The sequence below is a fragment of the Tachysurus vachellii genome, chromosome 4 (genome assembly GCF_030014155.1).
Source record: "Tachysurus vachellii isolate PV-2020 chromosome 4, HZAU_Pvac_v1, whole genome shotgun sequence".
Taxonomy (NCBI): Eukaryota; Metazoa; Chordata; class Actinopteri; order Siluriformes; family Bagridae; genus Tachysurus; species Tachysurus vachellii.
In genome coordinates this window covers 7,438,019-7,461,760 of record NC_083463.1, presented here as the reverse complement: position 1 = coordinate 7,461,760, position 23,742 = coordinate 7,438,019, and the positions used below count along the sequence as shown (strand labels likewise).

The 23,742-nt window shown below is 37.4% G+C and overlaps 1 protein-coding gene across 4 annotated transcripts in view; it reads left to right on the top strand.

The window, feature by feature from the left end:
- The window catches only part of lrp8 (low density lipoprotein receptor-related protein 8, apolipoprotein e receptor), a 208,011-nt gene that overhangs the window by 138,972 nt on the left and 45,297 nt on the right, over positions 1 to 23,742 (top strand). For all 4 annotated transcript variants that reach the window (XM_060867521.1, XM_060867520.1, XM_060867519.1 and 1 more), the window contains exons 5-9: positions 6,086 to 6,469; positions 11,994 to 12,119; positions 13,785 to 13,907; positions 19,924 to 20,043; positions 21,494 to 21,619. In XM_060867521.1, the coding sequence (XP_060723504.1) occupies positions 6,086 to 6,469; positions 11,994 to 12,119; positions 13,785 to 13,907; positions 19,924 to 20,043; positions 21,494 to 21,619 (879 nt within the window). The remainder of the gene's footprint in view (positions 1 to 6,085; positions 6,470 to 11,993; positions 12,120 to 13,784; positions 13,908 to 19,923; positions 20,044 to 21,493; positions 21,620 to 23,742) is intronic.

Here is a 23,742-nt window from a genome sequence, read left to right as displayed (position 1 = left end):
TTTCTCCTAGCGCTTTTTATTCCTTAAAGTTCTTCTAAGAGAACGTAAAAGATTCGAGCTGACATAATTTGTAGCCCGTCTTGCTTTTAGCCTGTTTACTTTCAGATTAAACCCATTTACCAATTATAACCTCAATAATAACCATCTGATAATTTTGTGTGTGGATTTTTACCACAAAACCTGAAAAAACAGATGTGTTTGTTGATTTTTATAACGTTCATGAGCAACGAGATGCAAAAATAATAACTGACCATTTGTGCTTATTGCAAATCTATAACACTATACATCTATAGCACTATAACACACTCCCAACCTTTGGGAAGGCTTTCCACTAGATTTTAGAGCATGGCTATGAGGTGTACAGTGGAGTTTAGGTCCGGGCTCCAGGTTCAACTGTTGCAATCCATGTTTACATAGAGCCCGGCTTTGTGCACGGGTGCCTTGTCATGCTGGAACAAGTTTGGGTCTCTTTATTCCAGTGAAGGGAAATTGTAACACTACAACAAACAAAGACATTCTGTACAGTTGTGTCCTTCGAGACCACCACATATGTGTGTGATGTTCCGGTGTCCACACACCTTTGGTCATATACTGTAGTGTATGGCTTTATGTCAGACAGAAGACAAAGAAGTCTGGACTATATGTTTACCATGAGGCACAAAGGGTTCAGGCATTTATGTCCTGGGGTTCCTGACTATATGTGATATATTTTAGTCATCATATATTTAGTGCTTATTTATATTTTGTAATAAGCATGTTCACTCTTTTCAACACAGAAGTGCTTAAGCCAGAAAAAGAAGTCATTCAATATTAGTGCCTTCATTTGGCTTTCTTTTCTTTCTTTTCTTTTTTAAACCTCTCCATTTTGTTAACCTCTACCAGCAAAATACAAACAAAATGTAATCTAAGGTTAATCAAAATCTCAGGTTCATCACCAGTTTAATTAATTAACTTCTTTAGTTCGTATCTAATTGTATTTATATCACATAATATAAATATATATTTCAAATATACATTTTAATCATATATAACATGCATGAACTGCCTTTTTGGAAGGGTTGAGAGCTCTTTTTGAACTCCGTCACTCCTGTGTGTGTGTGTGTGTGTGTGTGTGTGTGTGTGTGTGTATGACTTGTTGAACTTTCTCTATTTCCTCACATTGGCCTGATATTTCCCTTTGATCTATGCTGCTATTTGCTCAGTCCCCCACAGGCAGTGCTGTAGCTCTCTGTAAACTCCTAGCTGCTCTTTAAAGGGCTGCAAAAATGGCCTTGTCCTTCTGTAAACATCCACCAGCTGGTTGGGGATGACTCTGGCCAAACTGCCATGTCATAAATTAATTTGCTTTACAGATATTGCATTCGGTCCCTGAACAGCACAGACGTCAGTCACAGCATTTCTTCCACAGATCCTGTTTGATCAGGCTCGCTTAGCTTCCTCATGGGACGAACAGGCTTTTAGATTGTTAGCAAGATTTCTTGGTTTTTAATATTGGTTAACCAACTTGTTTGCAGAGTCCTTTTTTTGACTTATTTGGCTATTTCAGTAGACAAAGCTGACAAAAATAAGTGGAACATCAGAGTATTAAAAAAAAAGCCATTTTCTATAAATATTCCCTCAGAAAATATCAAAGAACATTTATCATACTATCAGAAAAAAAATCTGGGTTTCTAAAAACCCCAAAAATAAACAGAAAAATAAAATGCATATCGCTCTACTTTAAAAAAACACATTTAAGTTAGACAGAGTTAAAGCTCAGAGACGGATTAGCTTTGTCTCTTAAAATACAAAGTATGTGCCTTTAGGCCCTTTCAGCCAAACCACAATACAGCAATCTGTCTTCAGTCTTCTTAAATTGAAGCTTCTGGCTTTCTTTAATTTCTCTAGAAGACTGAAATTAAAACCCCGAAGCTTGTTTATAAAGCCATAGATGGCCACAAGACAGACATTAAACATATTTTCTCAATAGTATTGACACCCTGGTAGTTCAACGGATATTCAGACAGTCGGCTCCTTAGCTGCTTTCGAATGCAGACTCAGTTATTCACTTCAATAAGCCTTTTCACAAAAAAATAGTATTAAGTTATTTTATTACTCATGTCATGCTTCAGCACTGATGATGCTGCAAAAGAATAAAGACATGTCTATTCAATTAGATAAGAAACACTTCTTAAAAGTCTGTCAAATTTCATAGATGTAAATAAATAGAACGTTTGGCATCCAGCTCACTTCAGTGGATTTTATTAAGATTGTGTCTATATAGTTATAGTAAAATCTTTGCTGTCTGTTATTGTGAAGATAATGTGGCTTTATTGGGATATTATACTTGGACAATTGGTTTGTTTCCATGAAAAAACTGGTATTATGAACATTAAAAAAAAGGATTTGGACAAATTATTGAAATTTTTGGAAGAAATTACTAAAGCAGAGGCGGATTAAAAGTAATGGATTTGTCTCAGAGCCATTTATTCTGGCTTAGAGACACTCAGCACTTTGTATCTGGGTTTTTTATTACTTAAAATTGCACATTATGATCTATGAAAGAAAATTGGTTGTCAATGGAGTATAAAATATTATACCAGAAATTATAAAATAAATATTTTCTACTGTTTATTGAAAAAAAAAAATTAAAAATTCATCATTCAGAGCTAAAATACAGAAAAAAATAGGCAAAAATATCTTGTTTTAATTTTGAGCAAATATTGCAATATTTTTCACAGACAAACGAATGTAAACAATATAGGATAGTTGAACGGTTGCAGGATGCAGCTGATTTCTGAGGTGATTGATTTATTTTTAATTTTTTTTTACTTTCTTTTGTTCTATTTTTCAATTTTTTTATGATGTTTTGTTTGTTTGTTTGTTTGTTTGTTTGTTTTTTTAGTTTGTTGGACTTTAGCAACTTTTTTAGAAAAAGTCTCAAACCCCATGCAACATGTTTCACTTATTTTCCTCCCAAGCTTTTAAGAGAAAATGAGCAATCAGCCTAACCAGCTGTAATTGTTTGTAATTGTCAGAGGTCCGTCTGCTTCCCTGTTATACAGGACATATTTTCTTACAGTTGGTGAGAGACCTTTAATTAGCTTGTCTAGACTGAATGTGAAATTATTCTTAGATGAGCCGAACCGATTCAAACCGTTCCAGATGAATTGAAGTGTTTGTAAAGATTTAAAATAGACGCACCTGTAAGTTTCACACTCGTGACACAGGTCAGCCATTAGTCTAATGTATGCAGCATGAAAAATAGCACATGCAACATTATTGTAATTGTCATTGTACTGTCCAGCTGGTCGTTTTCTGTTTATGTTGGCAATAAAGAGCCTGTGCCTATCTCAGGCGTCATCGGGCATCAAGGCAGGATACACCCTGGACGGAGTGCCAACCCGTTCGCCTCACACCTCCAGGGTTGGGGCGAACGTGCTAACCACTAAGCCACCGTGCCCCCTGTGTCAGACATAACACAAATAAAATTTCTGTGAACAATATGTTCACCATGGGGCACAAATGGGTCAGAGATTTATTCATTCCAGTGAAGAGAAATTGCCATGCTACTGTATAGCATGCAAGGACATGCAATACAGTTGTGTGCTTCTATTTTATTTTTATTTTTTTGAGAAGGCTTACATACACATTTGTTATGTGTTTCACCAAGCTGTACTTTCATATCTTCCTGTTCATCTTTCTCATTGTTTCTTTCCTCAATTTGGTCACCTGTTCAATATTATCTAACAGCTACCAACTAGTGAAGCTGAAGGATAACACGTGCTTCCAAAGGGCAGTATATCGCAAAAAAAGTGCTAGCTGCCGTTTTCCACATACATGAGCTCACAGAAGCACATGATAAGATAGTGTCGCTGTGAGTGATGAGGGTAAGACAGCATTGTAGTCTCTGCTCACTTCCACACATTGTTGTCCTCATTGTTTTGAATTGTATCTGTGCATTAGATTATATATCTAGATATACATGCAATAATTGATTGCATGCTCTTTGGCTATGATTCGTAGACACAGATTAATAAATAGCAGATAGATTTTATGCATGTGTGTTCGTTCTTCTCACTGTCATAGTTTACACTTGTTTTTTACACTTGTCACGAAGAGTAAATTCTTAGCTATTTAGTTAAAAATGTTTTATTTAACAACAGTAAACAAACTTGTCAACATCTCAGAGTGACACTCATCTTCCAGCATTTTCCATGTGAGCTCAAATAAATTGGCAGAAAAATTTTACATTACAAAACAGCAGAAATAAATATCATCAGCTATCTATCTGTGCCAGCAACGTCTGCTAAAGCACAGAATTTTGTAATAAGCCTGAGAAAGCAGGATGCTGTTCACGCTCTCTATTATGTTGGTTCATGCCGATCATGTGTGCATGCGTGTATGGGCCAAGGTCACTAGGATCCTGCTAATCTCAGGCTTTATCTATTACCTGTCTGCTGTCCGGGATTAAACAGCGTCTGCTCGAATCAATCGATGAGGTTTAATTCCTCTCCCTTTTGTTATTTTCTACTCTTTTGATTCTCTACATTGGCCCTGACCTTTAGCAGATAGCATCATACTGACTGCATGCGGACGTTCCCTGATAGACCTGAAGCTGAACTAGCTCTCCAGGGTTATCTCTGCTCTGTGGTCTGCTCATTCACAGCTCGCCGTAGGGAAAAAACTATCAGAGCAAACAATCTGCGTGCACACGCTTTGACAATCCCTTTAAAAACACTCCATGTTTGAGGTGTGCTGAAGAGTGGTGTCATATACATCAGTCCAGCAGCTTCGTCACCTGCTTCACAGTTTCCTGTTTGAATTTACAGGAGACATTAGGGGCCTTTATCCCTCCTTCCTTTCTCATTCCATCCTTTTCCATTTCACATTTCATGGCATACAGTATATATATTTATATGTGTCTTTTTATCATCTCTGGAAAATTGTCACGTAGTGTGTGACACATTGCTCAGCCCCCCACAGGCAGTGTGTGGTTGCGTAGTGTGTGATTGCGTGAGTGAATGAGAGTGTGTGTGTGTGTGTGTGCCCTGTGATGGGTTGGCACTCCGTCCAGGGTGTATCCTGCCTTGATGCCCGATGACGCCTGAGATAGGCACAGGCTCCCCGTGACCCGAGTAGTTCGGATAAGCGGTAGAAGATGAATGAATGAATGAATGTCTATCTATCTATCTATCTATCTATCTATCTATCTATCTATCTATCTATCTATCTATCTGTCTATCTGTCTGTCTGTCTGTCTGTCTGTCTGTCTGTCTCTCCTCTCTCTCTCTCTCTCTCTCTCTCTCTCTCTCTCTCTCTCTCTCTCTCTCTCTCTATGATCTGTTTTTTTTTTTTGGTACAGTATATTGGATGTTCCATATGTTCCACTTGAAGCACTTGGACCCTTGTTTTGGTGACTTGGTGAAAATGGCATGGTTTAAAGCATTGGAGTGAATCTGTGAAAGCAAAATTGTGCCACTACAAATCCTCCTTATTAAGAGCTTGGCATGGCAGCTTGCTATTGGCATTGTCATTAGGGTGAATGAGTTTAGAGATATATACCTTTTGCAAATGATCCCGGTTCATTCTTTTTTTTTTTTTGTCGGTGTACACACAGATAAACACACTGTAACATGATTTGCATATTAATAAAGCCTCTTGACTTAGGTACATACATCCTTCCTTTCAGATTTGCACATTTCACACACATACTTGAGTCTAGCGTTAAATCCTTTAATCAAAGCTGTACAAGATGAAGTGTAAAACCAAACAGCTTTACAGCTCAGGGTTATTTAGTAACCCTATTAAACAAGAACATGCGCACGCCAGGTCTGTTTAATGACGAGCAGCTTAGGGAAGATCATCGATAATCTTTTTGTCTGAAATCAATGTTTTATTTGTTTAAATCTCTATAAATTCATTACACACTGAGACAGAGATCTCAGACAGGGTTAGCCTCTATATTACGGGTTTAATTGTAATTTCTCGTCTTTGTATCTCAGCAGTTAGTCCATATGTTTTGTGCTCACTCAGGTCTAACAGTATATTGTGATTTCCTCCTCTTCCTCCTTCTTCTGCTCTTCTTCCTCGTCCTCCTTCTCAGATGCGAAGGTTTGTCCGCCGAAAGAGTTCCAATGCCGGAACGGCTTGTGCGTGGCCCCCAGCTTTATATGCGATGGTGACGATGACTGCGGCGACAACAGCGATGAAGAGAAGTGCACATCAAGCACAGCCAGCACATGCAGCCCTCGGGAGTTCCGCTGCAACAACTCCGAGTGTATCCCGGCTCTGTGGAGCTGCGATGGTGACCCTGACTGCAGAGATAAATCAGACGAGTTGCCGGAGCGCTGTCACAGCAGGAACGAGCCACAGAAGCCAGGCTGCCCGGCTGGAGAGTTCCAGTGTGGTAGCGGAGAGTGCGTCCATCTCAACTGGAAATGTGACGGCGACCCAGACTGCAAGGACAAGTCCGACGAGACAAACTGTCGTAAGTAACTGTGCAATCAGCATCAGGGCTGTGACACACAAAGCCAGTGTAGAAGAACAAACAACAATTAACACAGACCAGATCATTTGTGAAAGAGTCGAACTTAAATACACTGCGAAAGGGGACAGACAAAGTCCAACAACCATGTTCAGGAATGAAAATAACTCTCCTTTCAACCTGATGGAGAAGTCAGATATAATAAGATATAACTAAACAAGGAAGCAACAGAACGAGGAGGGAAGGAAACAGTTAGAACAGGATGGAGGAAGGGAAACAAGGAGAGGGTGAAGGAGGGATGACAAAGAAAAGAGGAAACAGGGAAGAATGGAAGGAGTGAGGAAAGAAGGAGACAGGGAAGGATGGATGACAGAGAAAAAAAAGATGAAAGGAAACAAGAAAGAATGGAAAGAGGGAAGGAATCAAGGAGACAAAGAAGGATGGATGACAAAGAGGAAAAAGATGAACAGAAACAAAGAAGGAGAGGGGGAAGGATGGATGACAAATAGGAAGAAGATGAACAGAAACAGGAAAGAATGGAAGAAGGGAAGGAAAGAAGGAGGGGGGAGGAGAGATGACAAATAGGAAGAAGATGAACAGAAACACTAAAGAATGGAAGGAGGGAAGGAAAGAAGGAGAGGGGGAAGGAGAGATGACAAAGAGAAAAAAGGTGAAAGGAAAATTGGAAGGAGGGAAGGAATCAAGGAGGGAAGAAAAGAAGGAGAGGGGAGGAGGGAAGAAAACAGAGAGAGGGAAACGGGTAGGTATATGAAGAGAGAGATGAAGAAAAGAAGATGAAAAGGAAACAAGGATGGAAGAAAAGAGAGAAATTTGGAGAAAGAGAAGGAGGACAAACAGGAAGGAAGGAAGGAAGGAAGGAACAGCTTGTTGTGTCTTGTTGCTGATTCACAAGGACAAATTGCATGAAAAGTTTTTGTGAGAGCTCTTTATGTTGGAAATATTTCTTAACTGATAATAAGATCATTTAAACTCGTTTGGTTTAATAATTTGCTCACCCAAATGTTGTCCTTCAAATGAACTCCAGTCTGCGGTAAATCACTCTATTATACTAACTAGATTTATTTGCATAGATTTTGCTCTTAGACACCATTTTTATTGCCATAAATACACTCATAAATGAAAGAATAAATTAAATGCAGGAAAATAATGAACAAGCGTTTAAATTCAGCAACAGCAGTGTCGCAAAAAATAATCCCCAAACCTCACCATCTGAATAACAGTCTGTGTTGGTAAAATGAATGTTACAGGAAACATCACCAAGATTACGCATCGCAGACGCTTTTATCCAGAACGACTTACATCTTATTTATATATCTGATCAATTGAGGGTTAAGGGCCTTGCTCAGGGGCCCAGAAATAGCAGCTTGGTGGACCTGGCATTCAAGTTCACGACCTTCCAATCAGAAGCCCAATGTCGAAGCCTTAATCACTTCCCCATGTTGGAGTTTCTATGTTTTTTGTGAAGCATCAAGCAGACAAGTCTCTGTGTCAGCAGATATTATAGAAATGTTACAGTAAATTTGATATAAATGATTTACTGGAAATTCTATACGAGCTGCTGTTATAGAAAATGTGAGTGTGTGTTTGTGTGTGTGTGTGTGTGTGTGTGTGTGTGTGTGTGTGTGTGTGTGTGTTCGTTCCAGACTAGGCCCTTTGACATGCACCTTAGCGTCTGAGCCATGTAAACCCAAGTAATTTCTGTAGAGAGAAAATCAGTGTGGTGCGATTCACAAGTGCCCTGCTTGTTGCTAAGTAACCGTGTGTGCGAGTGTGTGTGTGTCTGTGTGTAGTAACCTTGTGTGAATTGGGGTACAAAGCAGGCCTCTTAAATTTGAGAGTCTCTTCTTCTGAAATACTTCATGCTTTTCACTTCCAATTTAAAACACCTGCTTATGTTTTTCTAGGAACCCGAAGCTCATCACACACGTTCGACTAATTAGATGTGAAAACAGACACAAACAAAATATTCAGACAAGTTTGTAAACAGACTGACGTTCAAGACCGCTTTAAAATTCTTAAAACGTTATGCATTGATGTCTAAGGTTTATGATGATCACGTGGCCTTAATGTCACAGAAGCCTCAGGTAGCACGTAATGATTATATAATTGAATTTGTATCGTGTGAACTTCTTGTCTTTTTGAATATTTTTATCTTCTCTCCCAGGGATTTCAGAAAAACGTTAAAATGTCTTGACAAATACACATTACAGATATCGGGTAGAGAATCCAGGTTGAAAGATTATGGATTTATCCTTTAATATCTACAGTATATCCACTTTAATAGTATTTCTATTAAATTCTCTAACAGAAACCAGATATTAAAGGTTTTATATTTTTTAAAATTAAGATAAATTCATGTACACTGGATAAAGTTTGTGGAAACTTGATTATCACAACCATAAGTTAACCATATTATAAGGTTGAAGCTGAAAATAAATAAAAACAGCTATAGAGCCTCCTCTTCCCTGAACGCTTAACTAACCACTAACATTTCCTCACTCCAAAAAAAAAAAAAAAAAAACATTTGTAAATCGCTTTGGATAAAATCATCTGTGAAATTAATAAATTTTGCATTTAATTAAAAAAAAAAAAAAATATATAACCTTTGAAATTTTTTCATTCTAACTTTGAACAAATGTTTTGAACTCATGGTATCTTAAGTATGTAACCTAGTGAGCCAGCATTAATGTAACCAATGTTAGAGATTTAGGCACTTATGTACGTCGCTCTGGATAAGGGCGTCTGCCAAATGCTGTAAATGTAATGTAAATGTAAATAAATATAAATATTTAATTGTAATTCCTCTTCATTAGAACTTAGAGGACCGAACCTGTTGCAGCATGACAATGCCTCTGTGCACAAAGCTCCAGCTTGTATTTAAATAAAAAAAAGAGCCCAAAAACCTCCTTATAGTTACTGAGGTTATGGATTAATTGAGGTTTAGGTGAAACATTAATTATCTGTATTATTAATTTTGTCAATGGAAGATGCTCAGAAGTATAGTGAGACGAGTGTGTGTGTGTGTGTGTGTCCTTGTCTGTAGAAATGAGTTACATCCAGCATAGAATCATTTTCTGTTTTGTTGAAATTGATCACCAGTTTATCTCCCACCGCTGCCTCACTACTGAGACGCACTGCTTGAATAATTAAACAAGCCTTAAAAAAGATGAATGAGAAAACAGCATCTCGCTCAAACAGCACAAATCACTGCATTCACATAGTTTGTGTATATCCCTGTTCACTGAAGGCATTAAGGCAGAGAGCGATTGGTGTTAGTGCGAGGCTTTGGGGGTTTAGTGCAGATGTGCGTAAGAGATTGATTTGGAATTGCAGTGCAACTTGTGTTTGACCTGACGACAAAGGAAAAGACAAAACCGTTTGCTATGCTGTAATGATGAGGAAGAATTTATATTACAATTAACCTGTATGTGTGTGTATATGTGTGTCTGTGTATCTTTGTGTGTGTGTGTGTGTGTGTGTTTCTGTCTGTATGTCTGTCTGTCTGTCTATCTTGTGTCTCTGTCTGTCTGTTTATTTGTGTGTGTGTGTGTGTGTGTTTATCATTGTGTGTGTCTGTCTATCTTGTGTGTGTGTCTGTCTGTCTGCCTATTTTTGTGTGTGTATGTGTCTGTCTATCTTTGTGTGTGTCTGCCTGTCTTTGTGTGTGTGTGTCTGTGTGTGTCTATCTATCTTTGTGTGTGTGTGTCTGCCTGTCTTTGTGTGTGTGTGTCTGTGTGTGTGTCTATCTATCTTTGTGTGTGTTTGTATCTATCTTTGTGTGTGTGTCTATCTTTGTGTGTGTGAATGTGTGTGTTTATCATTGTGTGTCTGTCTATCCTTGTGTGTGTGTCTGTGTGTGTGTGTGTGTATCTATCTTTGTGTGTGTATCTATCTTTGTGTGTGTATTTATCCTTGTGTGTGTATCTATCTTTGTGTGTGTGAATGTGTGTGTGTTTATCATTGTGTGTCTGTCTATCTTTGTGTGTGTGTGTGTGTGTGTGTGTGTCTATCTATCTTTGTGTGTGTGTCTATCTATCTTTGTGTGTGTGTCTATCTATCTTTGTGTGTGTGTCTATCTATCTTTGTGTGTGTGTGTATCTATCTTTGTGTGTGTATCTATCTTTGTGTGTGTGAATGTGTGTGTGTTTATCATTGTGTGTCTGTCTATCCTTGTGTGTGTGTGTGTGTGTGTGTATCTATCTTTGTGTGTGTATCTATCTTTGTGTGTGTATCTATCTTTGTGTGTGTGAATGTGTGTGTGTTTATCATTGTGTGTCTGTCTATCTTTGTGTGTGTGTGTGTGTGTCTATCTATCTTTGTGTGTGTGTGTATGTATCTTTGTGTGTGTGAATGTGTGTGTGTGTTTATCGTTGTGTGTCTGTCTATCTTTGTGTGTGTGTGTGTCTGTGTGTGTGTGTCTGTCTATCTTTGTGTGTGTGTGTCTGTGTGTGTGTCTATCTATCTTTGTGTGTGTGAATATGTGTGTGTGTTTATCATTGTGTGTCTGTCTATCTATCTTGTGTCTCTGTCTGTCTGTTTATTTGTGTGTGTGTGTGTGTGTGTGTGTTTATCATTATCATTGTGTGTGTCTGTCTATCTTGTGTGTGTGTGTCTGTCTGTCTGCCTATTTTTGTGTGTGTGTATGTGTCTGTCTATCTTTGTGTGTGTCTGCCTGTCTTTGTGTGTGTGTGTCTGTGTGTGTCTATCTATCTTTGTGTGTGTGTCTGTGTGTCTATCTATCCTTGTGTGTGTGTCTGTGTGTGTGTGTCTATCTATCTTTGTGTGTGTGTATCTATCTTTGTGTGTGTATCTATCTTTGTGTGTGTGAATGTGTGTGTGTTTATCATTGTGTGTCTGTCTATCCTTGTGTGTGTGTCTGTGTGTGTGTGTGTGTGTATCTATCTTTGTGTGTGTATCTATCTTTGTGTGTGTATCTATCTTTGTGTGTGTATTTATCTTTGTGTGTGTATCTATCTTTGTGTGTGTGAATGTGTGTGTGTTTATCATTGTGTGTCTGTCTATCTTTGTGTGTGTGTGTGTGTGTGTCTATCTATCTTTGTGTGTGTGTCTATCTATCTTTGTGTGTGTGTGTATCTATCTTTGTGTGTGTATCTATCTTTGTGTGTGTGAATGTGTGTGTGTTTATCATTGTGTGTCTGTCTATCCTTGTGTGTGTGTGTGTGTGTATCTATCTTTGTGTGTGTATCTATCTTTGTGTGTGTGAATGTGTGTGTGTGTTTATCATTGTGTGTCTGTCTATCTTTGTGTGTGTGTGTGTGTGTGTGTCTATCTATCTTTGTGTGTGTGAATGTGTGTGTGTGTTTATCGTTGTGTGTCTGTCTATCTTTGTGTGTGTGTGTGTCTGTGTGTGTGTGTCTGTCTATCTTTGTGTGTGTGTGTCTGTGTGTGTGTCTATCTATCTTTGTGTGTGTGAATATGTGTGTGTTTATCATTGTGTGTCTGTCTATCTTTGTGTGTGTGTGTGTGTGTGTGTGTGTGTTCTCAGCTCTCCTTACCTGCAGGCCGGATCAGTTTCAGTGTGGCGATGGCTCCTGCATTCACGGCATTAAGCAGTGTAACCGTGTACATGACTGTCCGGACTTCAGTGACGAAGCAGGCTGTATCAACAAGAGTAGGTTTCATTCGTTCTCTTTTTTCTTGCTCTTTGTTTTTCCAAGAGATGAAATCTGTTTAAATCTCAGGTGCTGTTTAGAAAACTCATCCCTGACCTACCTGAAAGTGGTCCAGTGTGTAGAAGTCAAGCCAAACATTAAATAACTAAATCATGTAACTAAATACCGCCATGACTTTTGATTCCTGATTATGAATGTGTTTCAACCCACAGAAATCATGTTAAAATAAATCCTCCTGGATGATGATTTCATAAAGACTTTTTGAATGTGTGTTATTTACACTAGTTGTAAATGTAAAACATTTTAGATCGTGTCCCAGGGGTTACATGAAATAAAATAAAAGATAAAATGCCTTGAGAAAAATACACAGTACAAATATAATGAAGAGAGACAAGGTTAAAAAAATGAAGGATTTATCCTTTAATATCATTGTCTATTGGAGTATTTCTATAAAAATCGTGTACACTGTATAAAGTATGTGGACACCTGACCATCACACCCATATGTGCTTGTACCCCAGGTTTGTTCCCACAAAGCTGAAGTACAGTGGCCGAGAAGTGCAAAACAAATGAACAAATCCGAAAACAAATGAACAAATCCAAAAACAAATGAACAAATCTGAAAACAAATGAACAAATCCAAAAACAAATTAACAAATCCGAAAACAAATGAACAAATCTGAAAACACATTAACAAATCCAAAAACAAATTAACAAATCCGAAAACACATTAACAAATCCGAAAACAAATGAACAAATCCGAAAAAAATTAACAAATCCAAAAACACAAATACGAAAACACAACGACAAGTAGGAAGAGGTTGGTATAGTTTGTGAATGGAAACTTACCATCATCGGACGAGACACCTTTCATTCACATGTATATCTTTAATGACAGGTGTCTTGTCCAATGATCGGTAAGTTTCCATTCACAAACTATACCTACCTCTTCCGAGTTGTCTGAATCGGTGCACGAAACACATTAACAAATCAGAAAACACAACGACAATTCAGACAACCCGGAAGAGGTTGGTATAGTACCGATCATTTGACAAGACACCTGTCACTCAAGGTATACATGAAGTTCAACAGTCTGCCGCAGGGAAAAGTTGGAATGGATGGATGGAACGGATTACTGTGGATTAATTCTGTTATTTTCTTATATTTAAACAGAGAACTTTACACATTACACATAAGATTCCATACCTGTATATCTTGAGTGACAGGTGTCTTGTCCAGTGATCGGTAAGTTTCCATTCAAAAACGATATCTGCCGTTTCCGGGTCGTTGTGTTTTCGGATTTGTTAATTTGTTTTCGGATTTGTTAATTTGTTTTGCACTTCTCGGCCACTGTACTGAAGGCACACGTGTATAAAAACAGTTAAAGACCCAAATCTTCCCTGAACACTTAACTAACCGCTAAGATCTCATTTCCTTAAAAATAAGTTGATACAGTATACAAATTTTGATGCTATATCATGTTATAAATATGATCTACGTACCACACTCCTGTCTGTAAACAAACCTGTGTGTTGTTAGTGTGTGTTCATGGCAACAGATAGAAAATCTGAATCAAAGTGACTAACAGATTATGTTAGTGTTTTTTTTTTTTTTTTTTTTTTAAAGAATAAAGAAATCTAAGAGGAGATTGTTGTTTTCTCACAGCTACTAAATGTGAAGGGCCACTGAAGTTCCTGTGTAATAACGGGGAGTGTATCGACAGCAGCAGGGTGTGTGACAACATCAAGGACTGTAAGGACTGGTCAGATGAACCCATGAAGCAGTGTGGTGTGTATCACAACACACACTCACATACGATAATACACAAGTGTTATTTGTGTCTACAATGATGCAAATATTGTAACAAAAGACTATATATATATATATATATATATACGTATATATATACGTGAACGTGAACACAACAAAACAGGCATAAATTCCATTTTTTACCTCTGGTTTAAAGAGTTAAAAGAATTATTCAGTCTCTCAGCTTGTGTTCATTTTTACAATAGAAATGTTAATTACTGTTGACATTAAAAATAAAGTTTGAATATGGAGCTCGGTGCATCCATACAATACGGCGTCATTAACTAATCATGATACGTTTAAGAATCGATTCTTTTTCTCAGTCGTATTGATGTGTTCAGGTCGAAGTTGAAGTAAAAGGATGCGCCGTGATTTATTTCTTCGCTCGGCTCTCCATCACTGCAGATTTCATACACTAGCCTTCACCTTCATCTATCAATGCAGCCATATTAACACTGAACTGACTCCATATTAATCATCCCACACCTGCCCCTGTGACTGCCCCGTGATACCGTTTCCCCTATAAGACGGTCTCCTTGGTGTGTTCTGTTCCCTACTGCAGCAGGATGTTAATTGAGGATATATGACATTTCCAAAATGCCAGCTTGTTTTGGTAAATGTTCCTGCACACACAATGCTTACTCTCTCTCTCTCTCTCTTTCTCTCCCTTCCTATCTCTCTCTCCTTCTATCTCGCTCTGGTGGCTTATCTGCGGTATGAATCTTTAATGCAAAACATATAAAGGGGCATGGCTGCTGTCGAAGCTGGTGTTAATTTCCCTGAGGCGGTCGCTCTGCTCTCTCCACCCTGCAAATGAGATTAGACGGAGCACCTGCTTCACTGGCACGGCCCGCTAGCTTCAAGTGCATGCAATGCAACTCCAAATCATCAGGCGTGTACGACGATACGTCACCTTCAACATATTCATGAACATGTCCTTTTAATCATCAAGCGTGACCTCTGCTCTTAGCCTTAGAAATCTCAGCCCTTATCTTTTATGAAAAATCACGTTTTTTCCCCCATCATGAAATATTAAATTTTAATTTATTTTTCTGGAAGCTTGTTGTTTAAATACTGCTTTGATTTTCATATTCATTTTTAGATTTCCAAAGGTTTGTATAGAACAGTGTATATAAACAATCATTTAAGTATGCAGCAGTCTTTTTTTTTTTTAAATCACAGCCCAAAAGACCCAATGCTGTTATATCTACGGTTAAGTTCTTATAGTCTTATTAGTTATGTTATAAACCTGTTATATCAGCTTGTGTTTTTTTTTTGCCTGTGGATGGTTCAGGAATTTTCAGTCGTTTTTTTTTTATTCTCATTAATACTGGTACCATGATATAAATAACCTAATTAGTATTAAATAATCTTGGCCTTCAGAGAACATTATTTTGTTTTTGTTCATTTTTTAGCTCTGTTTTTGTTTACTACTGCCGTAAGAGTTTTTAATTCAATTCAATTTTATTTGTTAAAGTTTTATTAAATTCAAGATTAGTATTAGACTTATATTTAAATGTGTTTGTATTTATCCCTAATGAACAAGCCTGAGGTGACTGAGGCGACTGTGATGTGGAAAAACTAACTTAAATGGAAGAGAAAGAAACCTTGAGAGGAACCAGACTCAAAAGTGAACCTCATCCTCATTTGGGTGTGTAAGAAATCCGGGGTGTCGTCGTACAGTAGATAAAAAGACCCAAATGCAGGGATAAAATAAAAGGGGGTTTATATATATATATATATATATATATATATATATATATATATATATATATATATATATATATATATATTTATATATATATATATATATACGTATATATATATATACGTATATATATATATATATATATATATATATATATATATATATATATATATATATATATATATATATATATATATATATATATATATATATATGGGGGGGGCATTAGGAGACTGGAAAATGGAAAAACCAGGAACACAAATACAACAACAAAGAGACAACAAAGAGATATAAACTGTGATTATAAACTATTATAAACACTGGAGAGTGTTATTATGAACAATGTCCTTTCTACAATCATATACAGTCTGACAATTATGTATTGATTCAGAGGTTTTTGTCCTTAAAGTCTACATGTAGTTGGCATCTTCTCTGTGAATGTCTGAAATCTTCATGAAGTAGAACACAACTGGAGCTGGTACATCTTAGATCCCTCAGGACGGATAGAAAATGAGAGGCGAGCGGAGAGGAATTAGCGTGGCTGCTGTTCATAATGTTTTTATAGAGTATCATTAATAGAGAGCATGAGAGCAGCAAGAAAGTTCATTAAAACTGAGTCTAGGTTGTTTGCACTAGGACTCAATGAGCAATGTGAACTGTTTGATTTTTTGATTGTCTCAGTGCTCTCAGAACTGAAGTGCTCTCACACACGTACAGTACACACACACATCACTGCTTCATGCTCTGCAATACGTCTGTACACGCAAATCACGGCATCCTTGTACGTCTTTAACGACCTGAGTGACTGATACTTATCTGCCTACTCAGGTCAGTTGTCCTCGTGCTCTGTGATAAACCTATAGTTTAAACATTAGAAGATGTTTAGGTTACATGTATTAAAGGAAGATAGTATAGATCTTCCTCTACAGTTTGTTTTGCTTTGATCATTAGTTGCTGTTCAAAGTGACAAAAGTGACAAAGTGACGTGACATGTCTAAGTATGGTGGCCCATACTCAGAATTCGTTCTCTGCATTTAACCCATCCAAAGTGCACACACACAGCAGTGAACACACACACACACACACACACACACCATGAACACACACCCAGAGCAGTGGGCAATCATTTATGCTGTGGTGCCCAGGGAGCAGTTGGGGGGGTTCGGTGCCTTGCTCAAGGACACCTCAGTTGTGGTATTGCTGGCCCGAGACTCAAACCCACAACCTTAGGGTTAGGAATCAAACTCTCTAACCATTAGGCCGCAATGTTGCCTAATGGTTAGAGACACTGTACACTATGCTACCAATTTCTTTTCAAATATAAGGACTGATAAATGTAGTCAGTAACATAGAACTTGGCAGAAAGGTTTATAAGGTTCATGTGTTTTAATTCTTATTTTCATTTAAGGATTTTTAAGCAGCACAATCAGCTTGACCGGGGGGCACAGTGGCTTAATGGTTAGCACGTTCGCCTCACACCTCCAGGGTCAGGGTTCGATTCCCGCCTCCGCCTTGTGTGTGTGGAGTTTGCATGTTCTCCCAGTGTCTCGGGGGTTTCCTCCGGGTACTCCGGTTTCTTCCCCCGGTCCAAAGACATGCATGGTAGGTTGATTGGCATCTCTGGAAAATTGTCCGTAGTGTGTGATTGCGTGAGTGAATGAGAGTGTGTGTGTGCCGTGTGATGGGTTGGCACTCCGTCCAGGGTGTATCCTGCCTTGATGCCCGAGGACGCCTGAGATAGGCACAGGCTCCCCGTGACCCGAGGTAGTTCAGATAAGCGGTAGAAAATGAATGAATGAATGAATCAGCTTGACATCTTTCCCTAATATGTAATCCTTAAGCAAGCCAAAGCTTGAAAAAGAAAAGCCTTATACTGCATCATTAAAATGCATTTATATGATGCTACAGTTACAGATTTTACTAATCTTTCTCAAAGCGTTTCGATTAAACGAGCTATTTCTAAGGACCTGAATATGCATAGATGCAGAAAAGCAGCAGATTTTCAAGCTTGATGTGAAGATCATTACTAGAAGAAACCAGCAATACAGTTTTTCAAATCCTAGTAGACTGTTCTAGTAGAAACACTATATTACTTTACATTAAGTAATAGTAATAGAGGGTTGGGTGGGAATTCTCATTTATAAAATTCTTATTAAGATTATTTTTATATTTTCCTTTGCTCTTCTGATTAAAAATGTATTTCTAATCTGACATATATCTCAATATCCTGTAGCTTTCGTATCACTGTCAGAAGTTTGTTCCGCGTTTTTTCTTCTAATGTTCATCTATAGATTTGGAAGAACGGTTGACTCTAATTTCTATAGTTGTGTAGACTTTATAGGCTTCTATCTAATGATGTATATAATTGACCGTATATATACTGACCGATTGACAAGAAGAATATGTAAACTCTATAAAACTCTAAAAACCTATATGTACCATGAGAACATTCATTCATTCATTCATTCATTTTCTACCGCTTATCTGAACTACCACCATGAGAACATTGCTTTATTATTATATACATTGCTGAATAAACCGATAATGAGGTTTAAACAGGTATAAATAAGGCAGTGGACATTAGTTTTTTTTTTGGGATGAAGCTGGCCAAAAGGATTCACACAGCATCGGGTTGAAATGAAAGATGGGAACGCAATAAAAACGTCATGAGAGTGAGAGGTTTTTACTTTCCTCCAGGTTTGCATGAGTCAGATATGAAGCTTATGGAAAAACCCAAGACTACGTTTTATTGAGGCATCCTGACACGTTACATCCAGAGGCATCTAGAGATGTACCAGCTCCGGTTGGATTCCACTTCATGAAGATTTCTGACATTATTTGCCGACCCCATGAGGGCATTTTAAAGTCGAACAACCTCTTAATCAATACAGATGATGAGCTAATATAAGAGTTGCTCAGGAGCTCCTGCTTACACAACTCCAATTGACTGTATATGATGACTCTAGAAAGGACATAATTTATAATCAAACTCTCTGGTATTTATGGTAATTCACTCTCCAGTGTTACTAATAATTTATATTCACACTCTCTGGTGTCACCCAAATAAGTATGGGGTTCCTTTTTCAGTCTGGTTCCTCTCAAGGTTTCTTCTTTTTCCATTTAATTGAGTTTTTCCTTGCTACAGTCACCTCAGGCTTGCTCATTAGGGATAAATAGCTATACAATCAAATAAATGTACATAAAACAGTTGATGTTCTGTAAAGCTGCTTTGAGACAATGTCCATTGTTAAAAGCGCTATATAAATAAAATTAAATGAATTTGAATCGATCATTAACATTTAGCACCGAGGGATACATTTACCGCATTCTGTCAGAGCTGGGGTAGTTAATAAGGTAGGTAAATAAAGCTAATAGTTTATATTCTGGGAAATAAAACTGAACAAATTCTTTATAAAACATAATACATGCATGAGTCGATAGTACCTGAGTGAGACCAATTATGGTAATATTGCTGAGGTTGAGGAAGTGTCAAGAGTCTGAATATACAGACCACACTGACAGGCCTGGCATTTCAACTGTACCTCTGGGGTTTTTACAGCAGATCTGAGACCTGCTAGTAAGGTTTAAACTGAAAATTGAGAAATAGTCCACACTCATTAGATTTAAAGATGTTTAGTACACTAAAAAGATGCAGATAATGTAATTGTATTACAACCCTTGTACAGTACGTACTCACAACCATGTGTCTTCATTTATTTCTGTACTCTGCACTCAATCATGCATATTTTGACACAAGGCAGGATAATTACTGTGTACGTCTCTGTTGATTGTGAAAGCTTCTTGAGCTGCTTATGATCATTAGCGTGCTTAGCATTTTTACTGCAGGAACTTGAATGAATTTGGGTTTCAAAGCAATTAGAAAGCAAATATTTTTTTTGTGTGTATGATGCTTAAAGTATATCTCCTGATATAATGATATTTCCTTCTTGCTGTGAAAGCTTCCTGATGAGTGCCTAAGATTACTCAGATGTATTCTGCATACTGTCACCCACTACTTTTACTCCGTCAGGCACATTATCCTGTAGCCTATTTTTCAGTGTTTAAGTTAAGTCTTGCTTCTTTCTAAAAGTGTGCATGGGCAAGCAAGGGAGGTTTTACTCAGCTCATCGTTTTCCCATCTCCCATGACCCCTCTGAGAAAAAGGGAAATGAATCAACATTTCTTTTTAGTTTTCGTCAGGACGCCAGGGGCATTTCACACAGCTTCAAATCCCAGCTGGATTTACTGACCTTTTTAATTCCCACTACTGTCTTTTCTTCATTATAGGCCTCAATGAATGTGCCAATAACAATGGTGGCTGCTCTCACATATGCAGGGACCGACGGATAGGCTACGAATGTGATTGTCCCTCAGGTTACATGCTGCTGGATCAGAGGACTTGTGGAGGTAAAGATTCCTCTTCTTCCGCTGCAGTGATGACTTATTTTTTAGTTAGCATCACTCTGGTTCACTCGACCAAAAGCCAGTAGGAATTTTTTTATAATATAATAAACCCTGGGGCCAAAAAAAGTTTATGATTTTTACACCTTCATCTTCATTATCAAGGAAATCTTCACAAACAAACACAAATAAAATCTCCATAAGTAAGTAAGTAAGTCTCCAGAAGTCAGACTGCAGTAGTCAGATGACTACAAGTTTTTCAAACTTTATTTAAAAACATGTTTTGTGATAATGAGCCACTGTGGTTGGAGTTGGAATAGTTCACAAGAGCATTTTATTATCATAAACAGAGCAAGGTTTGCTGTTCGGTGTGATGATGTTTAATGTCCCTGATGAGCTTAGTAATAGTCCCATTTAGCAACATCTTAGCCTTTTTCAAGATTCGGAAAATATTAAAAATCATGAGTGGGGTTTTACTGATGTGGACAAAGCGTGACATTTAACCAAAAAGCCACTAAAAAAACCATTGACTTCATGACGATGGAACAGAAATTGCTAAAATGCTAACTCGTTTCTCATTGCTAACTCATTCCTGCAGCAGATTATTCTATCGATGGTCTTTATCTTTATTGAACCGAGACACTATTTTGATGAGACATTATTTTGTTTTATAGGGCATGTACAGAGTGCATTAAATCTTAGTGTGGTCTGTCAATCTTATGTCTGAGGCTGTGGTCATGCCTTTCTGATGTTATTGTATCTAAATTATGGCAAACAGCAAAAAAGAAATAGTTTTAGTTTCAGTCTATAACCTGCTTTAAATACATTCATACGTATAAATACATTCATATACGCTACCGAACCAATTTGGCATGTTTTTATTAATTTTTTTATTTGTTTGTGTATTTGTTTGTTTGTTTGTTTATTTATTTATTTTATAGAAATCATGTTGGATTACAAGTGTTATGATTGAAACAGTCAGTGAGCCCTGAGATTTCTTAAACCTTGGTAGAAAAGTGTGATTGTGTCACAACTTGACTATCATGATTTCATCATATATTTCCATAGTTACGTAACTGTATCAAAACAAACATATATCTTAATCAGATCAGCTTGGAATCAGATACGGGATGTCAAAATGTCTGTGATGCTCCAACGTCTCAGTCACAATTACATTCTTAAATGTACGCTTCTCTTTTTTCACATTTGTTGATACCCAGTCTTTAAAAAAAGCTAGAAGTTCACTTCTGATTAAAATACAAATACAGTATAACACGTATTTCACTTTAACAATGTGTCTAGGTTTAGAACCTCATACGGAAATGTCTGAATGTTGGACATACAGTATGTGGTGGGTTTTCCCCACCCACACTTTTACATTTACAACCACAGGTTTGTCGTTTGACTTTCTAGCTTCTAGAGGCCATAAAGCTCAACTGATTTTTTTCTCCTCCAGACATAGACGAATGTGAGAACCCAAACACGTGCAGTCAAATTTGCATCAACTACAAAGGTGACTACAAGTGTGAATGCTACGAGGGCTATGATATGGATCCAGTGTCCAAGACGTGCAAGGCTGTGGGTAAGGCGTGTGTGTGTGTGTGTGTGATTTACATATTCCAGTACTTCGTGGGTCCCCCAGTCCAAAGTCATGTGTTGTAGGCTGGCAGGCATCTCTAAATTGTCCATAGAGTGTGAGTTTCTGTGATAGTGTCCTGTGATAGGTTGATGCCCAATCCAGGGCGTCCCCCTGCAAGTGCCCTGGGATAGACTCCAGGCTCCCTTTGACCCTGTATAGGATAACGCTACAGAAAATGGACTGATGGCTTCACTTTAGTTGAGGGGTTCTTTACATGTCCCTTAATGAAATATATAATTTGGGCTTTTAGAGTAAAAAAAAGGAAATGCAAGAACCCCAAACAACTGGAGGAATCGTTATTAATTTACTGGGTACTTTGAGCTATGTATAACCACAGACACATCTCAAACTACTTCCATCTTTAAAGATTTTGAGCTTGTTTAACAAATAGCCTTGACCACTGAATTAATGAAATTTAACAGAATTTTATCCAAAAACATACAAAAAACAATTATATGGTAATCATGAATACATTCGAATACAAAATACAAATTTTTTTTTCACTTTATACAACGTGAAATATTTCTCTAATGGAGGAATATTTATTTAAGATTTGGGATGGGGTCAGAGCACAGGGTCAGCCATGATACAGTGTCCCTGGAGTAGTGAGGGTTAGGGGCATTGCTCAATTGCCCAACAGTGGCAGCTTGGCAGTGTTGGAGCTTCAACCCAGATCCTCCAATCAACAACCCAGAGCCTTAACTACTTAAACCTTTAAGTGTCTTTGTTGCTTTTTAAAAGGTGTCCCACTAAATTTCTTTGTACTGTAAACAATGATAATAAATGATCTCTTATCTCTTTACATATCTGCTACTTAAATCCTTTTGCCCTTTAAAACAAATTCCTCGCATGTGAAAACATGCCTGGCAATAAATTTAAAATAAAATAAAATATTTTTTTTAATATAAATGGAGGATGAATTACTGTATTATTATATATAACACTTTATATTTAAATATATTAAACGATACATTTACTTTAGATTATTCAGTGGAGCAAAATGCACTTATATTGATGGATATTGTTTATTATTTGGAGGGTGACTAAATGCTTTATTACCCCGGTGCTAAATGAGGCACTGTTGTTTTATAATTTAGTTTTTAATGTACAAGTCTGGAAGTGACCTGTTCATTATATATCACAAGAGGGGGTTCCATAAATAGCTAGCCATCATTTTTTTTATATCACATGAAGTAAGTGCAAGCATCACTGAAATGAGGAATCACATACAGTAATTGGTTCCACTTAGATTTAAACGGTGTGAAAATCGCATTGATTACTGCACTCGCCGGCAAATGAGTCTTTATTACCTCTCAGGAAGAAATAAGTCAGTGTCATGGAGATGCGGCACGTGCAATCACACAGCCACACAAGCCTTAATGCTTTCATAAGGAAGCAGATGATCACTATCAAATCACTGGTCAAATAAAGAGAGGTTGTTATTATTAAGTAAGCAGCTTATTTCATATAAACTGTGTAAATACAATATGCCTTGTATAATGAGTATACAGCCAGTATTGCCTTGATGAAGATAATCTTACTTTTTTACTGAGCTGTCAAGATGGAAGAAAATTCCAGAGTCTCTGCTTTCTCTCTCTCAATAGGGGATGACAGCTTGAGGGACACTGTCATTATGCATATTGTGCCACAGTGAGCTAGAAACACTCAACCTCAGGCTAAACAGCATGGAGAATATTTCCTGTCCTTGGAAGACATTTCATTTATCATTCTACTTCTTGCACAGCTGTTTTTTTTTTCTTTGTACACCATGCTGTTTTCCTGATTTGGATATTCTTAAAGCACAATGCTGTTATTTTTGTGTATATATATATGTGTGTGTGTGTGTGTGTGTGTATATTTATATTTATATATATGTATATAAATTTATATATGTTGGTAAGGATTAGCAACATGGAAATGAAGAAGCAAATTTATTCAGTGTCTGTTTGAAACAGGTTTAATTGCAGATCATTGCTTCAAGCACTCTCAGATACCGTTTGAGATAGTGAAATGGTTAATGGAAACCATTAGAGCTGTCCCACTTACATGGAAGGTCAGATGGAAAA